Here is a 14,645-nt window from a genome sequence, read left to right as displayed (position 1 = left end):
TAAGCAATGGAGCACTGAGTCTACCTTGTCTCTGAAGACACAGGTGCCATCAAACGGCATGTCCATCAACGTAGCCTTGACATCCCCTGAACAGCCCGACGTCCTCAGCCAGGAGTGGTGTGGGAAAGTCATTCTTTTGGCATCGTTACCCCCACTTTTTGCCTGTTTATCTGTGTGTTTAGACCGTCTTCACTGGGATCCTGCTAACCAGGACACCAGTCATTGTGCTCTTTGCTCCAAATTTGGTTCCTTTGGTACCCTTTAAACCCCACAATTGGCATACTGGTATACTCCTGTAAGTCCCTAGTATGTAATACTTAGGCACCAAGCGCATTGGTACACCAGGGGTCCCCCATGGGCTGCAGCATGTATTGTGCCACCCATTAGGGCCCATGCAAACTTACTACAGGCCTGCCATTACAGCCTATGTGAAATGAAGCATGCACCCTTTCAACACAGGGTCACTGCACTAGGTCACTGTACGTCACCCCTATGGTAGGCCCTCCTAGCCCAGAGAGCAGGGTGCAAGTACCTGTGTGACATTCAAAAGAACTTTCTGAGTTGAGGTACATTTGAATAGGAGCATCACATATTTAAACAGCTTTGAGCCTACAGTGAAATGCAGGTGTCATTTGTGCAGAATCAGAATGCAACTATGCATCTTGCACGTGCAAGACCACCATCCAAATATGTTAATCCAATGCTTGCACATTCAGAGTGGTAGTTTCAATCTCACCTTCTTTAAGATTTTGTCAGAGTATATGAGCTCTAAAACCGACATCAACCCTTCAACTTTTTTAGGCACAAGGAAATAAGAGGAATAACATGCATACCTTTCTAAACTTCCTTTTATAAACAGGATTGAACCTTCTTCATGATGCTTGTGGGCAGAAGGAGGTAAAAGTGGAGGCCACTCACATTCCAGCAAATGCAATAATAATCCTTTTCAGCTATTTGCAGGACCCATTGGTTTAATGTTATTACTTTTAATCAGGAAAAAACTGCGGTGATCCACCTGCCCAGAAGCATGTTGTTAATTTTGAAGGCCAACTTAAGAATAGATATCATGACGAAGAACAGGAGGAATTTTGGAATAGTCATTTATGTATGAAGCAATGCCTAATGTATTGGTTGGTTAGAGGTACAAGCTAGGACTCCTGCCATGGTCAGGTGTAGTGAGCATAGAAAAGTACCAAGATGTTTGATATTGTTGGTGATATTTACAGCCTAAGGGAAGGTAACTACACGAGCAGTCCAACAGCCCTTCTTTGCTTTAAATGTTCTACAGAAAAGTCAGTTTGTTCTCTGAAATCATAGGTGCCGTCAAACTACCTCATCAAATTAGCTAGTGTATCTCTCAAAAACTCTTTGCATTCTTCCAGGCATGGTGGTAAAAGACGGCTATTGAGTTCAAACTGTGGAAATGGGGAGATGGCTGATGCACATGGAGAGGTATGAGACATTCATAATTCTATTCAAAACTTGGTGCAATGCCACAGTTTCTTTTACAATTCTAAACCAAAGTTTAGTAAAATTTAAGAATTATCTCCAGTCTCTTAACAATTAGCAGCTGCATATGCTGCTGAATACGTCTGCTTAAAAATCCACCTCTTTCATGGAGCTCTTTCATGGATGGTCTCTGCACCTATGGCGTGACCCTAGTGAATAGTATACATTTCAAACGAAGAACCCTGGGGCCAGTTTTAAGTATGCAAAAACATTTTTAAAAGCTCATTAAAACGGAGTGTTTCATGGCAGTCTCTCCATGTTGCTGGTGTTACGTTCTCAGCATGGCCAAATCATTGCATTAACTGAACACCAGACATGACACTCAACAAGTCTTTTTTATGAGTGAGCTCTTCAACGCATGCACCACTGACTCGTAAATCAAACACATAGGAACACTGGTGTGGTTCTCTACTGTGTTTACATCACTGACTGACCTGTGTGGTATTTGCAACTGCTATACACCCTTCTGGATGGGCCTCAGCTGCACTTCACAGATACCCTTTGAGAGCTCTGGATATCTAGAACCTCTTACAGTATCACTAAGTGTTGCCTAGACTCAGTACAGGGTGCCTCACCTGTAGGTGTACACTAAATACTGAGCCAGCCTCCTACAATGAGTACTACAGGGTCCCTAATGTGACTGGTTGAAATGTGGATGCATTAAACCAATGTGAGTTTTCTAGCAATGCGTATTGTTATCAACTTGATTCTTAATGCTTATGTATTAGAAGTACTTTTATTACTGTTATAGTGAGAATCCCACCATGCTGTTGGGAAAGGTTCAAGCTTGTGAATCTATGAAAGATACAATACTGGAGAAATATAAACTATGTAACAAGAAAGTGGCACCATCATGAAACTAAGACACTACCAAGATGATAAACACTATTTTGGTGGGTCTCAAATACAACAAACGAGATTAGGTTGAACATGATGTGCTTAGACTGTAGCATTAAGCACTTTTTTAAATAACACAACATGCAATATGCAGGCACATTACATTGTGGCATAATGGGCTATTAGAAAGCCTACTATACTTCCCAGTATAAAGAATTTCACTCAATTCAATGTCCGAAGCAGAAAATATATTTTAAGTGATGTGCTTAGTACACTGTATTTTGCAATTTTTAATCTGGGCAACAAGTTGATTATAGGAGGCTGGCCTGGTTTCTAGTGGGTACCTTGGGTACTTACACCAAGTCCAGTTATCCCTTATTAGTGAAGTAGTAGTGTTCTAGCAGCTTAGGCTGATAGAGGTAGCTATAGCAGAGCAGCTTAGGCTGAATTAGGAGACATGCAAAACTCATGCAATATCACTTATAGTTACACAGTACTTATACACAAGTAAAGACAATACTCAGTGTTACCAAAAATAAAGGTATTTATTTGGGTGACAGTACCAAAAATATCATAGAGACAATACTCCTTCTGGAGGTAAGTATTATACACAAAATATACACTAGACACCAAAATTAGACCAGTAAATAGTCACAGAACAATGCAAACAATAGGAAATGCTATAGAATGCAATGAGAGAAAATAGGTCTATGGGCAACGCAAACCATATACTAAGAAAGTGGAATGCGAATCACTTATTCCCCCCTAGACAAGTGTAGTGTGTGCAGAATCACTGGGAGAGTAGGAATACAGTAAATGCAAGTAAATTACCCCACCCCAGAGCCAAAAGGCAGGAGTAAAGTATTGCAAGTTTCCTTAGGACACACTACACCTAGTGATTGGTATTTTGCAGCAACCAACCAAGTTTGTGAACAACAACTGCTGGATTCCTGGACCTGAAGACCTGCAAAGGAAGGAGACTAAGCCCAGCAGTCGAAAGAAGTTCCAGGAAGGACAGGAACCCCTGCCAACCCAGAAGAGGGTGCAAAAGAAGAGTCCCCGGTTAGTCGAAGACTGCAGGAATGCACCCTAGGAAGATGCCAGCTGATTCCTGCGTGATGCAAAGGATGTCCGATGACGTGAAGATTGTTGCAGATGTGATTTCGTGTTGGAAGTCGCCAACAAGCCTTGGTTACGACAAAAGTGTGTTTTGCACCTAAATGGCACTGGATGGACCCGAGGGACCAGGGGGCCTCAACTCTGTGTGAGGAGGAAGAGAGGGATCTCAGCACTTTAGAGAGCCCTCAGGAATCCAGCCATCACCCCCGGAGTCCCAGGTCACAAGGACAAAGGAGGTGCAAAACGCAGTTGATGCAGCACAATGAAGGAAGGTCCCACGCCGCCATGGAACAACTCAGCAAGTTGAGCGTCGCAGGATGAAGTGCTGGGGGCTTGGTCCAGGCTGTGCACAAAGGAATTTTGAAAATAGTGCACAGAGGCCTCAGGAGGTGAAGTACCGTCGCTCTCTGGTAAGGCAAGGTCTTGCCTCCTCCAATTTGAGTCAGCGGGACCTCAGGACAGTCTATGTCGATAATGTCCACCCTCTGTGTCCTTAGGAGCACGCTCGTCGCTGTGAGAGGTGTTCAAGTGTACCGGTCGTCATCTTGGAAGGTGCCTGCTGGAGCAGGGGAGTGACTCTGTCATCCCACGGGAGATTTCTTCGGTCCTTCAGGTGCAGGATTAAGAAAGGGAGTCCCCAGAGCGTGCACACCGTGGAAACTGTTGCAGTTGTTGACTTAGAGCTGAGGTTGCAGAAGAAAGGTATCCCTTGTGGTTACTTTGTTGCAGTTACAGCAGTTCCTGGGGCAGGCTGTGGTTGATCTGAGGTCAGGGGATGATGAAGTAGTTGCAGAGGATTCCTGAAGGAAACTTGCAAGCAGAGTCTGAAGAGAACCCACAGGAGAGACCCTAAATAGCCCTGAGAGGGGGATTGGCTACCTTACCAGGTATGGACCCTATCAGGAGAGGTTTCTGACATCACATGCTGGCATTGGCCACCCAGAGCCCTCCAGAGTGCCCCCACACCTTGCAAAGCAAGATGACAGAAGTCTGGGACACATCGGAGGAGCTCTGGGCACCAGCCCTAGGGTGGTGATGGACAGGGGAGTGGTCACTCCCCTTTCCTTTGTCCATTTTTGCACCAGAGCAGGAGACAAGGGGTCCCTGAACTGGTGCAGACTGGTTTATGCAAGGAAGGCACCATCTGTGCCCTTCAAAGCATTTCGAGGCTGGGGGAGGCTACCCCTCCCCAGCCTGTAACACCTATTTCCAAAGGGAGAGGGTGTAACACCCTGCTCTCAGAGGAAATGCTTTGTTCTGCCTTCCTGGGACTGGGCTGCCCAGACCCCAGGAGGGCAGAACCCTGTCTGTGAGGTTGCAGCAGCTGTAGCTGCAGTGCAAGCCTCAGAGAGCTGGTTTGGCAGTTCTGGGGGTCCATGGTGGAGCCCCCAGGATGCAAGGACTTGGCTCTCCAATACCAGATTTGGAATGGGGGGACAATTCCATTATCTTAGACATGTTACATGGCCATATTCGGAGTTACCATTGTAAAGCTACATATAGGTATTGACCTATATGTAGTACACACGTCCCCGCACTCACCCCCCGCACTCACAAAATCCCGGGAAATGGCCCTGAACTATGTGGGGGCACCTTTGCTAGTGCAAGGGTGCCCTCACACTTTGTAACTTTGCACCTAACCTTCAGCAAGTGAAGGTTAGACATATAGGTGACTTACAAGTTACTTAAGTGCAGTGAAAATGTCTGTGAAATAGTGTGTGCACTATTTCACCCAGGCTGCAATGGCAGTCCTGTGTAAGGATTTGTCTGAGCTCCTTATGGGTGGCAAAAGAAATGCTGCAGCCCATATGGATCTCCTGGAACCCCAATGCCCTGGGTACCTAGGTACCATATACTAGGGACTTATAAGGGGGGTCCAGTGTGCCATTGAAATTGGTAAATTAAGTCACTAGCCTACAGTGACAAATTTAAAAGCAGAGAGAGCATAAGCACTGAGGTTCTGATTTGCAGAGCCTCAGTGACACAGTCAAGCACTATACAGACACACACATTAGGCTATAAACTATGAGCACTGGGGTCCTGACCAGCAGGATCCCAGTGAGACAGGCAAAAACATACTGACATACAGGTAAAAATGGGGGTATCATGCCAAGGAAGATGGCACTTTCCTACACTGATTACTTAGGGTGCAGTATTTTGCAATCCTGTAACTGGGCACTGCGCATGACTCTCAATCTGTCAGCGGTATCGAACGTACCTCTGACACTGAATTGCTTGCACAACTTTAACTTACTATGGAAAAGCAATAATCTTCTCTGTGCTAAGATGCTGGTATAGGAAATTAAAGGCTTTAGGTTTGTGATGTGAAACCGGCGTGGGAGATCTCGCTGTACTGGGGTCATAGATGTGCATTGGGGGACTTTAAGGAATGATTTTATAAATATATTCTCCATCACATCTACTTTCTCAACTTTGCAATGAATTCTCAACTCTGCCCCATACAGGTCTACACTCATTACTTTAGACGTTTAAGTTTCCAACAACGGGGATATAGGCTGAGAGAAACTCTTCATGGATCTGAGTAAGCCTACTGATCTATGTTTGTAGGAAGTTGGCTCTGTATATACTATTCCAAAGTGAGAGATAGTGTGCACAGAGTCCAAGGGTTCCCCTTAGAGGTTGATAGTGGCAAAATTAGATAATACTAATGCTCTATTTTGTGGTAGTGTGGTCAAGCAGTAGGCTTATCAGAGGGTAGTGTTAAGCATTTGTTGTACACACAAAGGCAATAAATGAGGAACACACACTCAAAGACTTAACTCCAGGCCAATAGTTTTTATATAGAAAAATATATTTTCTTAATTTATTTTAGAACCACAGGATTCAAGATTTGAGGTAAGTACATAAAATGCAAGGTACTTCACACAGGTAAGTAGAGAACTTTGATTTAGAACAGTAGTACACAAAGTTTAGGTAAAAATGGCAATAAGCTATTTTAAAAGTGGACACAGTACAAAAATCAACAGTTCTTGGGGGAGGTATGTTTGGTTAGATCTCTCAGATTAGTAGAGCACTTACACAGTCAGTCTCCTGGGCATAGGCAGCCCACCTTTGGGGGTTCAAGGCAACCCCAAAGTCACCGCACCAGCAACAAAGGGCCGGTCAGGTGCAGCGGTCAAATGAGGGCCCAAAACACATAGGCGCCTATGGAGAACAGGGGTGCTTCGGTTCCAGTCTGCTAGAAGGTAAGTACCTGAGTCCTTGGGGAGCAGACCAGGGGGGTTTTGTAGTGCACTGGGGGGGCGACACAAACAGGAACACAAAACACACCCTCAGCAGCACAGGGGCGGCCGGGTGCAGTGTGCAAAGTAGGCATTGGGTTTGCTATTGAAAGCAATGGAGGGACCCGGGGGTCACTTAGGTGATGCAGGCAGGGGACAGGGGGGCTTTTCAGGCCAGCCACTGACTGGGCTAGGAAGAGGACCGCCTGCTGGTCACTCCTGCACTGGAAGGTGGTTCCTCTCGGTCCTGGGGGCTGCGGGTGCAGTGCTTGGCCCAGGCGTCGGCTTCCTTGTTACCAGGCAGTTGTGGTCAGGGGGGAGCCTCTGGATACTCTCTGCAGGCGTCACTGTGGAAGTGTAGGGGGGTACTCACGTCGTCATAGTCGCCTGGGAGTCCTCTCTGCGGTGTTTGTTCTCTGGAGCTTGAGCCGGGTGCGTCGGGTACAGGGTGAGAAGTCTCACGCTTCCGGCGGGAAGAGAGAGTTCTTTGAAAGTTGCTTGCAGTTTTCGAACAGTGTTGCTGTTCTCTGAAGTTTCTTGGTTCTTCGGGTTCAGGGAAATCCTCTGAGTCCTCAGAGGTCGCTGGTCCCTGTCAGAGGCATTGCTGTGCAGGTTCTTTGAGTCTGGAGACAGGCCGGTAGGGTTTGGGCCAAGTCAGTTGTCGTCGCCGTCGTCTCTGCGGGGCTTTCAGGTTAGCAGTCCTTCTTGTTGTAGATTGCAGGAATCTGATTTCCTGGGTTCCGGGTCGTCCCTAAATACTAAATTTAGGGGTGTGTTTAGGTCAGGGGAGCAGTAGCCAATGGCTACTGTCCTGGAGGGTGGCTACACCCTCTTTGTGCCTCCTCACTGAGGGGAGGGGGGCACATCCCTATTCCTATTGAGGGAATCCTCCAATCTCAAGATGGAGGATTTCTAAAGGCAGGGGTCACCTCAGCTCTGGGCACCTGACTGGTGGGTGACTCCTCCTTGTTTTTCTCATTATCTCCTCCAGCCTTGCCGTCAAAAGGTGGGGCAGTGGCCGGAGGGGCAGGAATCTCTACTAGCTGGGATGGCCTGGGTGCTGTAACACAAGGCATGAGCCTTTGAGGCTCACCGCCAGGTGTTACAGTTCCTGCAAGGGGAGGTGAGAAGCACCTCCACCCAGTACAGGCTCTGTTCCTGGCCACAGAGTGACAAGGGCACTCACCCCATGTGGCCAGAAGCTCCTCTGGTTGTGGCAGGCTGGCAGAAACTGGTCAGCCTAGCACTAGGGGTCGGACTGGTATTCAGGGGGCATCTCTAAGATGCCCTCGGGTGTATTTTACAATAAATTCCACACTGGCATCGGTATGCATTCATTGTGCTGAGATGTTTGATACCAAACTTCCCAGATTTCAGTGTAGCCATTATGGAACTGTGGAGTTCGTGTTTGAAAAACTCCCAGACCATATACTCTTTACGGCTACCCTGCACTTACAATGTCTAAGGTTTTGCTTAGACACTGTGGGGCATAGTGTTCATGCAGCTATGTCCTCACCTGTGGTACAGTGCACCCTGCCTTAGGGCTGTAAGGCCTGCTAGAGGGATGACTTATCTATGCCACAGGCAGTGGTTTGTGGGCATGGCAGCCTGCGGGGAGTGCCATGTCGACTTAATCATTTTCTCCTCACCGGCACAAACAAGCTGTGAGGCAGTGTGCATGTGCTGAGTGAGGGGTCCCCAGGGTGGCATAAGACATGCTGCAGCCCTTAGAGACCTTCCCTGGCAACAGGGCCCCTGGTACCCAGGGTACCATTTACAAGGGACTTAACTGTGTGCCAGTGTTGTGCCAGTTGTGGGAATAAAGGTACAGTTTTAGGGAAAGAACACTGGTGCTGGGGCCTGGGTAGCAGGGTCCCAGCACACTTTCAGTCATAAATGGCATCAATAAAAGGCAAAACGTCGAGGGTAACCATGCCAAGGAAGGCATTTCCTTACAATGTTCAATAGTAGATTGTCTTTTTCTAATTCATGCACTCTTTCTAAAATTGTATAATTTAAGACGGTGCTTACTTTGAAGAGAATGCAGTAATTAAAGGCCATAAACTTTGTTTTGCTGGAGTTTATCTTAAGCCCATATTATGAACTAAACAATCTATCTAGTAATGCGCTGAGGTCCATTAGTGTTTTTGACAACAACCAGGTGTCAGCAAAAATGGGCAGGCCCTTTATTGACAGCTACAGTTGGGGCACTGCTGGGGCAATCAAGCATGAATGGGATGCAATTGTCTATTATAAAATAAAATCTGGGCGCAAGTATGCACCCTTGCCTGACCCTTCTTCGAATACAGAATTTCTCTGTTAGTAGTTTCTCTGTTAGTAATCCAATGAACCTGTGCATAGTTTTCTCTATGTAGCTGAATTAAGATTTAAAACAACTCAGAGGAGATTCCTCTATGTTCCATTACATTATTTCCTTCAAAGTTCTTCCCATGGTACAATATCAAGGATAGCCTTCAGATCAACAAAGGCAACCTAAAGATGTCTGAACCCCGCCTGTAAGTGCGATCCTATTTGATTTTCATTTATCCATTGATTTAGCCTATCCAATACCTGCGTGCAGAAAATTTTCTGTAAGTTATTGATGAGGCTTATTGGGAGATAGTTCCATTAGCAGCTGTAGGAACTTTTTTTTTTTTTTATGAATCGGTATGATCTCAGACCCTAACCATGTGGCTACTGCACGGAGAAGTTTGTTCATATATACACCCCAAACAAAGTGCTCAGATTGGAAAAAGTCACAAAGACTCCTATAGCAGTCAGGTTATCAATCAAGGTGAATTTATCCCATGGTGTCATTATGCTTAGATACAGCTAGGGAAGCTTTAGGCTAAAGAGTTCGTGGGAATAGGCATGCTCCTGATAATTAGTGTAGTATAGATTAGAAAAATGGTGAAACCATTCATGTGGTAACATGTATTTCTGGTTACATGGAACTCCCCCTTTTCCCACGGGCACTATTATGCCAGAAGGCCTTACTGTCTCTTGTCTTGCATGCTTCCAGGAGATTATCCCAGCACTTGGCCTCCAAACTTTTTTTGGTGGAAGTTTGAATCTTTTTATAATTGGCCTTCACTTCTAATATTCACATTTTTCTCCCTCATTTACTGCGGATAGCAAAGTTTCCTTTGTGGCTCTGCAGCTCCTATCAAACCATCCACTTTCCCCAACTGGTGGACAGTGTAGGCCTCTATTTTTAGTAAAGAGCTGCCTTAAGTGTTCAAACATCTTCCTGTGGGATTCTATCACAGATTCATTGTCAATGTCATTCTGATCACAGTGATAGTACCTGGACAACTGCTTCAAAGTTTATTTGTGTGACTGCCTTAGATGAATTTATGTCAGTCCATTTTACATTTGTCTTATTTGAAACTATGATGGAGTTTGTGTTGAAGGATGGGCCTTTTACACCCACATGGTGCACTATCAAATCATTTGTTAGCGTTAACATCATGGGCTTGTGATCACTATCAAGTTGTGGGAGCACAACCATTTTGTGCCTGCTACTGAGATGCATTATTATACAATCACATACAATCAATATGGCTCAAAGTGGTATGACCGGCGCTGGTACGGATTCAGGACTGGATCCCTGGGAGCCCATTGGTGCCGAGGCTGAAGCCACCGGCGTGGAACCTGATGGGGCCCTCTTTAACTCTGCAGGGCCTAAAAGCATGCCAACAGTGTCAGACTGCCCCAAAATGAGATGCATGGCCTCATAAAATTATTTTTGGCAGGGGTTTCACCGGCTCCCGGAAATTGAGGAAGGCGCAAAGTCAGCCCAGGTTCCAAAGAATGAGGCCAAGCATGACGAAGCTTCCTTATCACGTCGGCTGAAGGATGAGGAGAAGTCAAAGAACGCTTCGACTTCTTGCTCTTCTTCTTCTGCCTTGCATTATCCAATCGTCCCGAGGACTTGGAGCGGGACAATGACTTTGGACTCTGTGACCGAACCCTGGACCTTCCTCTCTATCAGAACCTCGACCTGCCTGGAGTTGCATGCTGGGCACCATCATCTTTAGCGACTGCTCCATCAAAACCTTTGGATGCAGGGCCTGGCACTCAGATCAAAACTTTGGGGTGTGGTTTGCATTCCAAACACCACAAACAGACGATTTGCAGATTTGTCACCTATATCAACCGTTGATAACTTGTGAAGGGTTTAAAACTCATCTTATTTAACAACAACTTGACACATCAGGAGGTAATACCTCAAAAAATCTGCCAAAAAGCCAAAAGGGTAGCTCTTCTCTCGGTTCAGCACTGACTGGCATGGAAAGAAAGGAACTGACATTGACATGGGTGGCACTGATAAAGGTACTGTGATGTCATTTCCAGCGCAGACAACACCAACAATGGTTGTGGAGCCAATTAACTCCACCGACCGACGTGCAGGGGTACTGCGCTCATGAAGAATTTTCTGGATCCCGTCTGATGGCTAGGCAGAATTCACAGGTGAGGAATCTGCAGCTAGAAGTCTCTATCAGATTATGGTACACTTGGAAGCAAAGGTTTCATGTTAATGAGACAGGGTACCGTACAAGCTTCATTATTAGCCATAATTGCATTAAAATAAACACTCCAGTACAGAACAATGACACCACACACTAATAGCAAGACAAAGGTTACCTGCTGTCACTTTCTATGATGTGATGAATAGGTCAAAGGACATTTAATGGTATCCTAGCATTTGGGGGAATTGATGTACATGGGCTTGGCGCAGGAACAGCTTCACTTCCACTCTTTTCTGGTTTTTATGTGCATTTGTGCATATTTTTCTGAGGACGCAGAGAGGTGGCTGATCCTCAGATACCACTTGCATGTGTATGCAAATCCCACAGGCATACCAGGGCTTAAATCACAATTTTTTGGTAGAGAGATTAGCTCAGTCAAAGATCAGAATTTAAAGAAGGAAAGAGTGGTAAACAGCTGGAGAAAAAAAACTGTTAAAAAATGGGGGGTGCACCAGATCCCGCCTGAGAAGAGAATGAAAAAAGGAGCAGACTCCAAGTAAGATGGAGGCCACTTTTAAGAATCCTTGTTGTATACTACAAGATCAGGAGAATCTCTAGCAGTAACTGCACTGGCTCCACATAGTGCCACTGGGAAAATATTGCGGAGAAACCTTTTATCTGGATACCGTCTGGCTCCTGGAAAGATGTTCAAAAATGAGAAATGAGCAGGAAAACGTATTCCGCAAAAAAATATTACAACCTTTTTATTTTAAAAGAGTCCAACATGCAATGCTTGAAAATCAATGTTAAGGTGACAAATATGACACCATTTTATTAAAATTAGCATATGTACTCAAATTAGCACATTTAAGAGTGGCACCAATAACCAATTCGTACTCACATCCTTAAAATGACGCTGCAACACTGAAAGCTTCACATCATGGGCTGCTGCACATGTACCGCCATGATAGATATGCTCCTCCTCAGTGGTTGGCAGTTTCTTTGGCTCGCTGCTTTTTCGACGGTGGCCCAAAACTACACAAAGATACAGTAAATATGATAGTGTTGTAAAAAAGCAAAGTGAATATTTCGACTACGAACACATACATCAACATTTATGTGATTTGATAATACATTTCTATGCCTCTGTTGGAAGCATAGTCTTGTATAATATTTTAAGTTCCTATATTTTTCGTTTTACAAAATTTGTACAACTATTTATATTTTAGACTTTCCATTTGCAAAAAGATACTGTAAAGGATTGGAATTTTCTAACAAGCTTCAAATGCTTCAGTTGAATGAACTACTGGTTTTCCGTGCTACATATTTAATTATAGATCGCGCTAGAAGGTATTACAGTGACTACATATTTTGCTATAAAGGTATTGGTAGTGTTTAATTTGTCCCTGAACTTACATATTAAACACAATGAATTGATCCAATCTGATCAATATAGCATAATGTAATGTATTAACCCTTATTAATTATTCAGTGTATTAGTGGTTGGATCTGCAGTAAGACAAGTTTACTTACCTGTAATCCTAGTTCTTTTCAAGGGAATACACATAATAGTCATAAGCACTGAATTGTCTCACCCAAGTGTATTATCCCAAAACACTTTAAAAACGTGTTGTAGGAGACTGGCTCAGTATACGGTGTACACCTATAGGTCAGGCACCCTGTACTGAGTCCAGGCAACCCTTCGTTATAGCGTTAGTGGTTCCCAATAACCTAAGCTCTCACAGAGTAGCTGTGGAGAGCAGCTAAGGCTTATCCGAGAGGGTGTAAAGCAATTGCATATACCACAAAAGTCTGTCACTGATGTTCAAACAAGAAAGAACCACACCAGTGTTAGAAAATAATGTATTATTTATTAAAACGCAGGCACTAAACTAATTTTGGTACATCTCATAGCCGGAGATATATTTACACAAAATGAATAGTTTCTTACCTGTAAATCCAGTTCCATTACATCTTTTTAAGTGGAGATGTTCGTCTTTCTTTGAAAAGACCTGCAGAGTCACTTAAGAGAGAGAAAAATATTATACAGCCTATAGGGATAGGCAACAATGGCCTCAAGTCTTCATCTTTAGTTCAAAAAAGGGGCCAAGAGATGACATCTATGTATCATTTATGTTGTTTTATTAAGAGAGATGAAGCAACCTCGGACAGAGTACCCCCTTACGCTACCGTTATAGGAGTGAAAAAAGAGCCTGTGTCTTTAAGAAGCCAGACACCACCTGTACCCAGCATAGTGAGCAGCTGACAGTTGCTTCAGTCCTTTTTTAAGGCGATATGTGTGTAATGATATTTTTTGAGTACTGATGAACTTTGTCCAATCCACCGGGGAGAAGGGACGGTGAGAGAACTGGAGTTACAGGTAACAAACTATTCCTTCTCTTGTAGGGGATTTCCATTTATAGTCACAAGCACTGAATAGAGTAGCTAGACCATCCCTGCCTAAGGTGGTGCAGAGGACAAGAAACATTGCCCCTTCAAGCAAACAGATTCCTAAGGGAGGCCTGTCCTACTAGAGCATCTGGTTTGGCATCTGAATCCAAGCAGTAGTGCTTGGTGAATGTGGGGTTAGAGCTCCAGGTGGCTGCTTTGTAAATCTCTGGGATAGGGATATTTTTTTTAATTAAGCAGTTGTAGCTGCTTTAATCCTAGTGGTGTGTGCTTTAGGCTTAGCTGATAGTGTTTTATAAGCCTTTTGATAACATAAAAGAATGTAAGAAACAATCCAATGTCAGATAGACTGTTTAGACGAGGCCGAACCTGACCAGAACTGATAAACAGCTGGTTCGATCTACGAATGTCTGGAGTCTTGTCTAGGTAGAATTTTAAAACTCTTCTTACGTCCAGGGAATGGGGAGATCTTCCCGGTGGAGCAGAGATTCTGGAAAAAGGTTGTAAGAGATACGGTCTGATTAACGTGAAAATCGGAAATAACCTTGGTAAGAAATTTTGGATGAGTTCTCATAACCAATTTCTTGGAGTGGAAGACTGCATATGGTTTGTGAGAACAGAGAGCCTGGATTTCAAAAGACCCCGCAAGCAGTTATTATTGCTACAAGGGAAGATGTTTTCCAGGAGAGGTGTCGCGGGGATGCTTTGTGAATAGGTTCAAAAGGATCATGCATGAGATGAGAGAGTACCATATTAAGCTCCCAGGAAGGTAAGGGACGCCTAATGGGAGGAAAAACTTTTTTCAAACCTTCTAGAAAATCCTTAATGACTGTGATTTTGAGAAAAAAAAAAAAGGTTTGTGAAAGACATTTTCTGTAGGCAGTAAGTGTTACCAGGTGAACCTTGATAGAGGAAAACTGCAAGACAGATTTTGCCATATGGAGCAAGTATGGCAGTATGGTGTCCTCCTGGCAAGACTTGGGGGTCCACGTTCTTGGGGTAATACCAAATGCATAATCATTTCCACTTGAAGGCGTATGCGGAATGGGTGGAAGGC

At 44.5% G+C, this 14,645-nt stretch overlaps 1 protein-coding gene across 4 annotated transcripts in view; it reads right to left on the bottom strand.

The window, feature by feature from the left end:
• The window catches only part of UBR3 (ubiquitin protein ligase E3 component n-recognin 3), a 1,605,611-nt gene that overhangs the window by 554,383 nt on the left and 1,036,583 nt on the right, over positions 1 to 14,645 (bottom strand). For all 4 annotated transcript variants that reach the window (XM_069225311.1, XM_069225312.1, XM_069225313.1 and 1 more), the window contains one exon: positions 12,081 to 12,214. In XM_069225311.1, coding sequence (XP_069081412.1) covers positions 12,081 to 12,214 — 134 coding nt within the window. The remainder of the gene's footprint in view (positions 1 to 12,080; positions 12,215 to 14,645) is intronic.

This window comes from Pleurodeles waltl, chromosome 3_1 (genome assembly GCF_031143425.1).
Source record: "Pleurodeles waltl isolate 20211129_DDA chromosome 3_1, aPleWal1.hap1.20221129, whole genome shotgun sequence".
NCBI classification, from domain to species: Eukaryota; Metazoa; Chordata; class Amphibia; order Caudata; family Salamandridae; genus Pleurodeles; species Pleurodeles waltl.
This window is presented reverse-complemented; position numbering and strand designations above follow the sequence as displayed.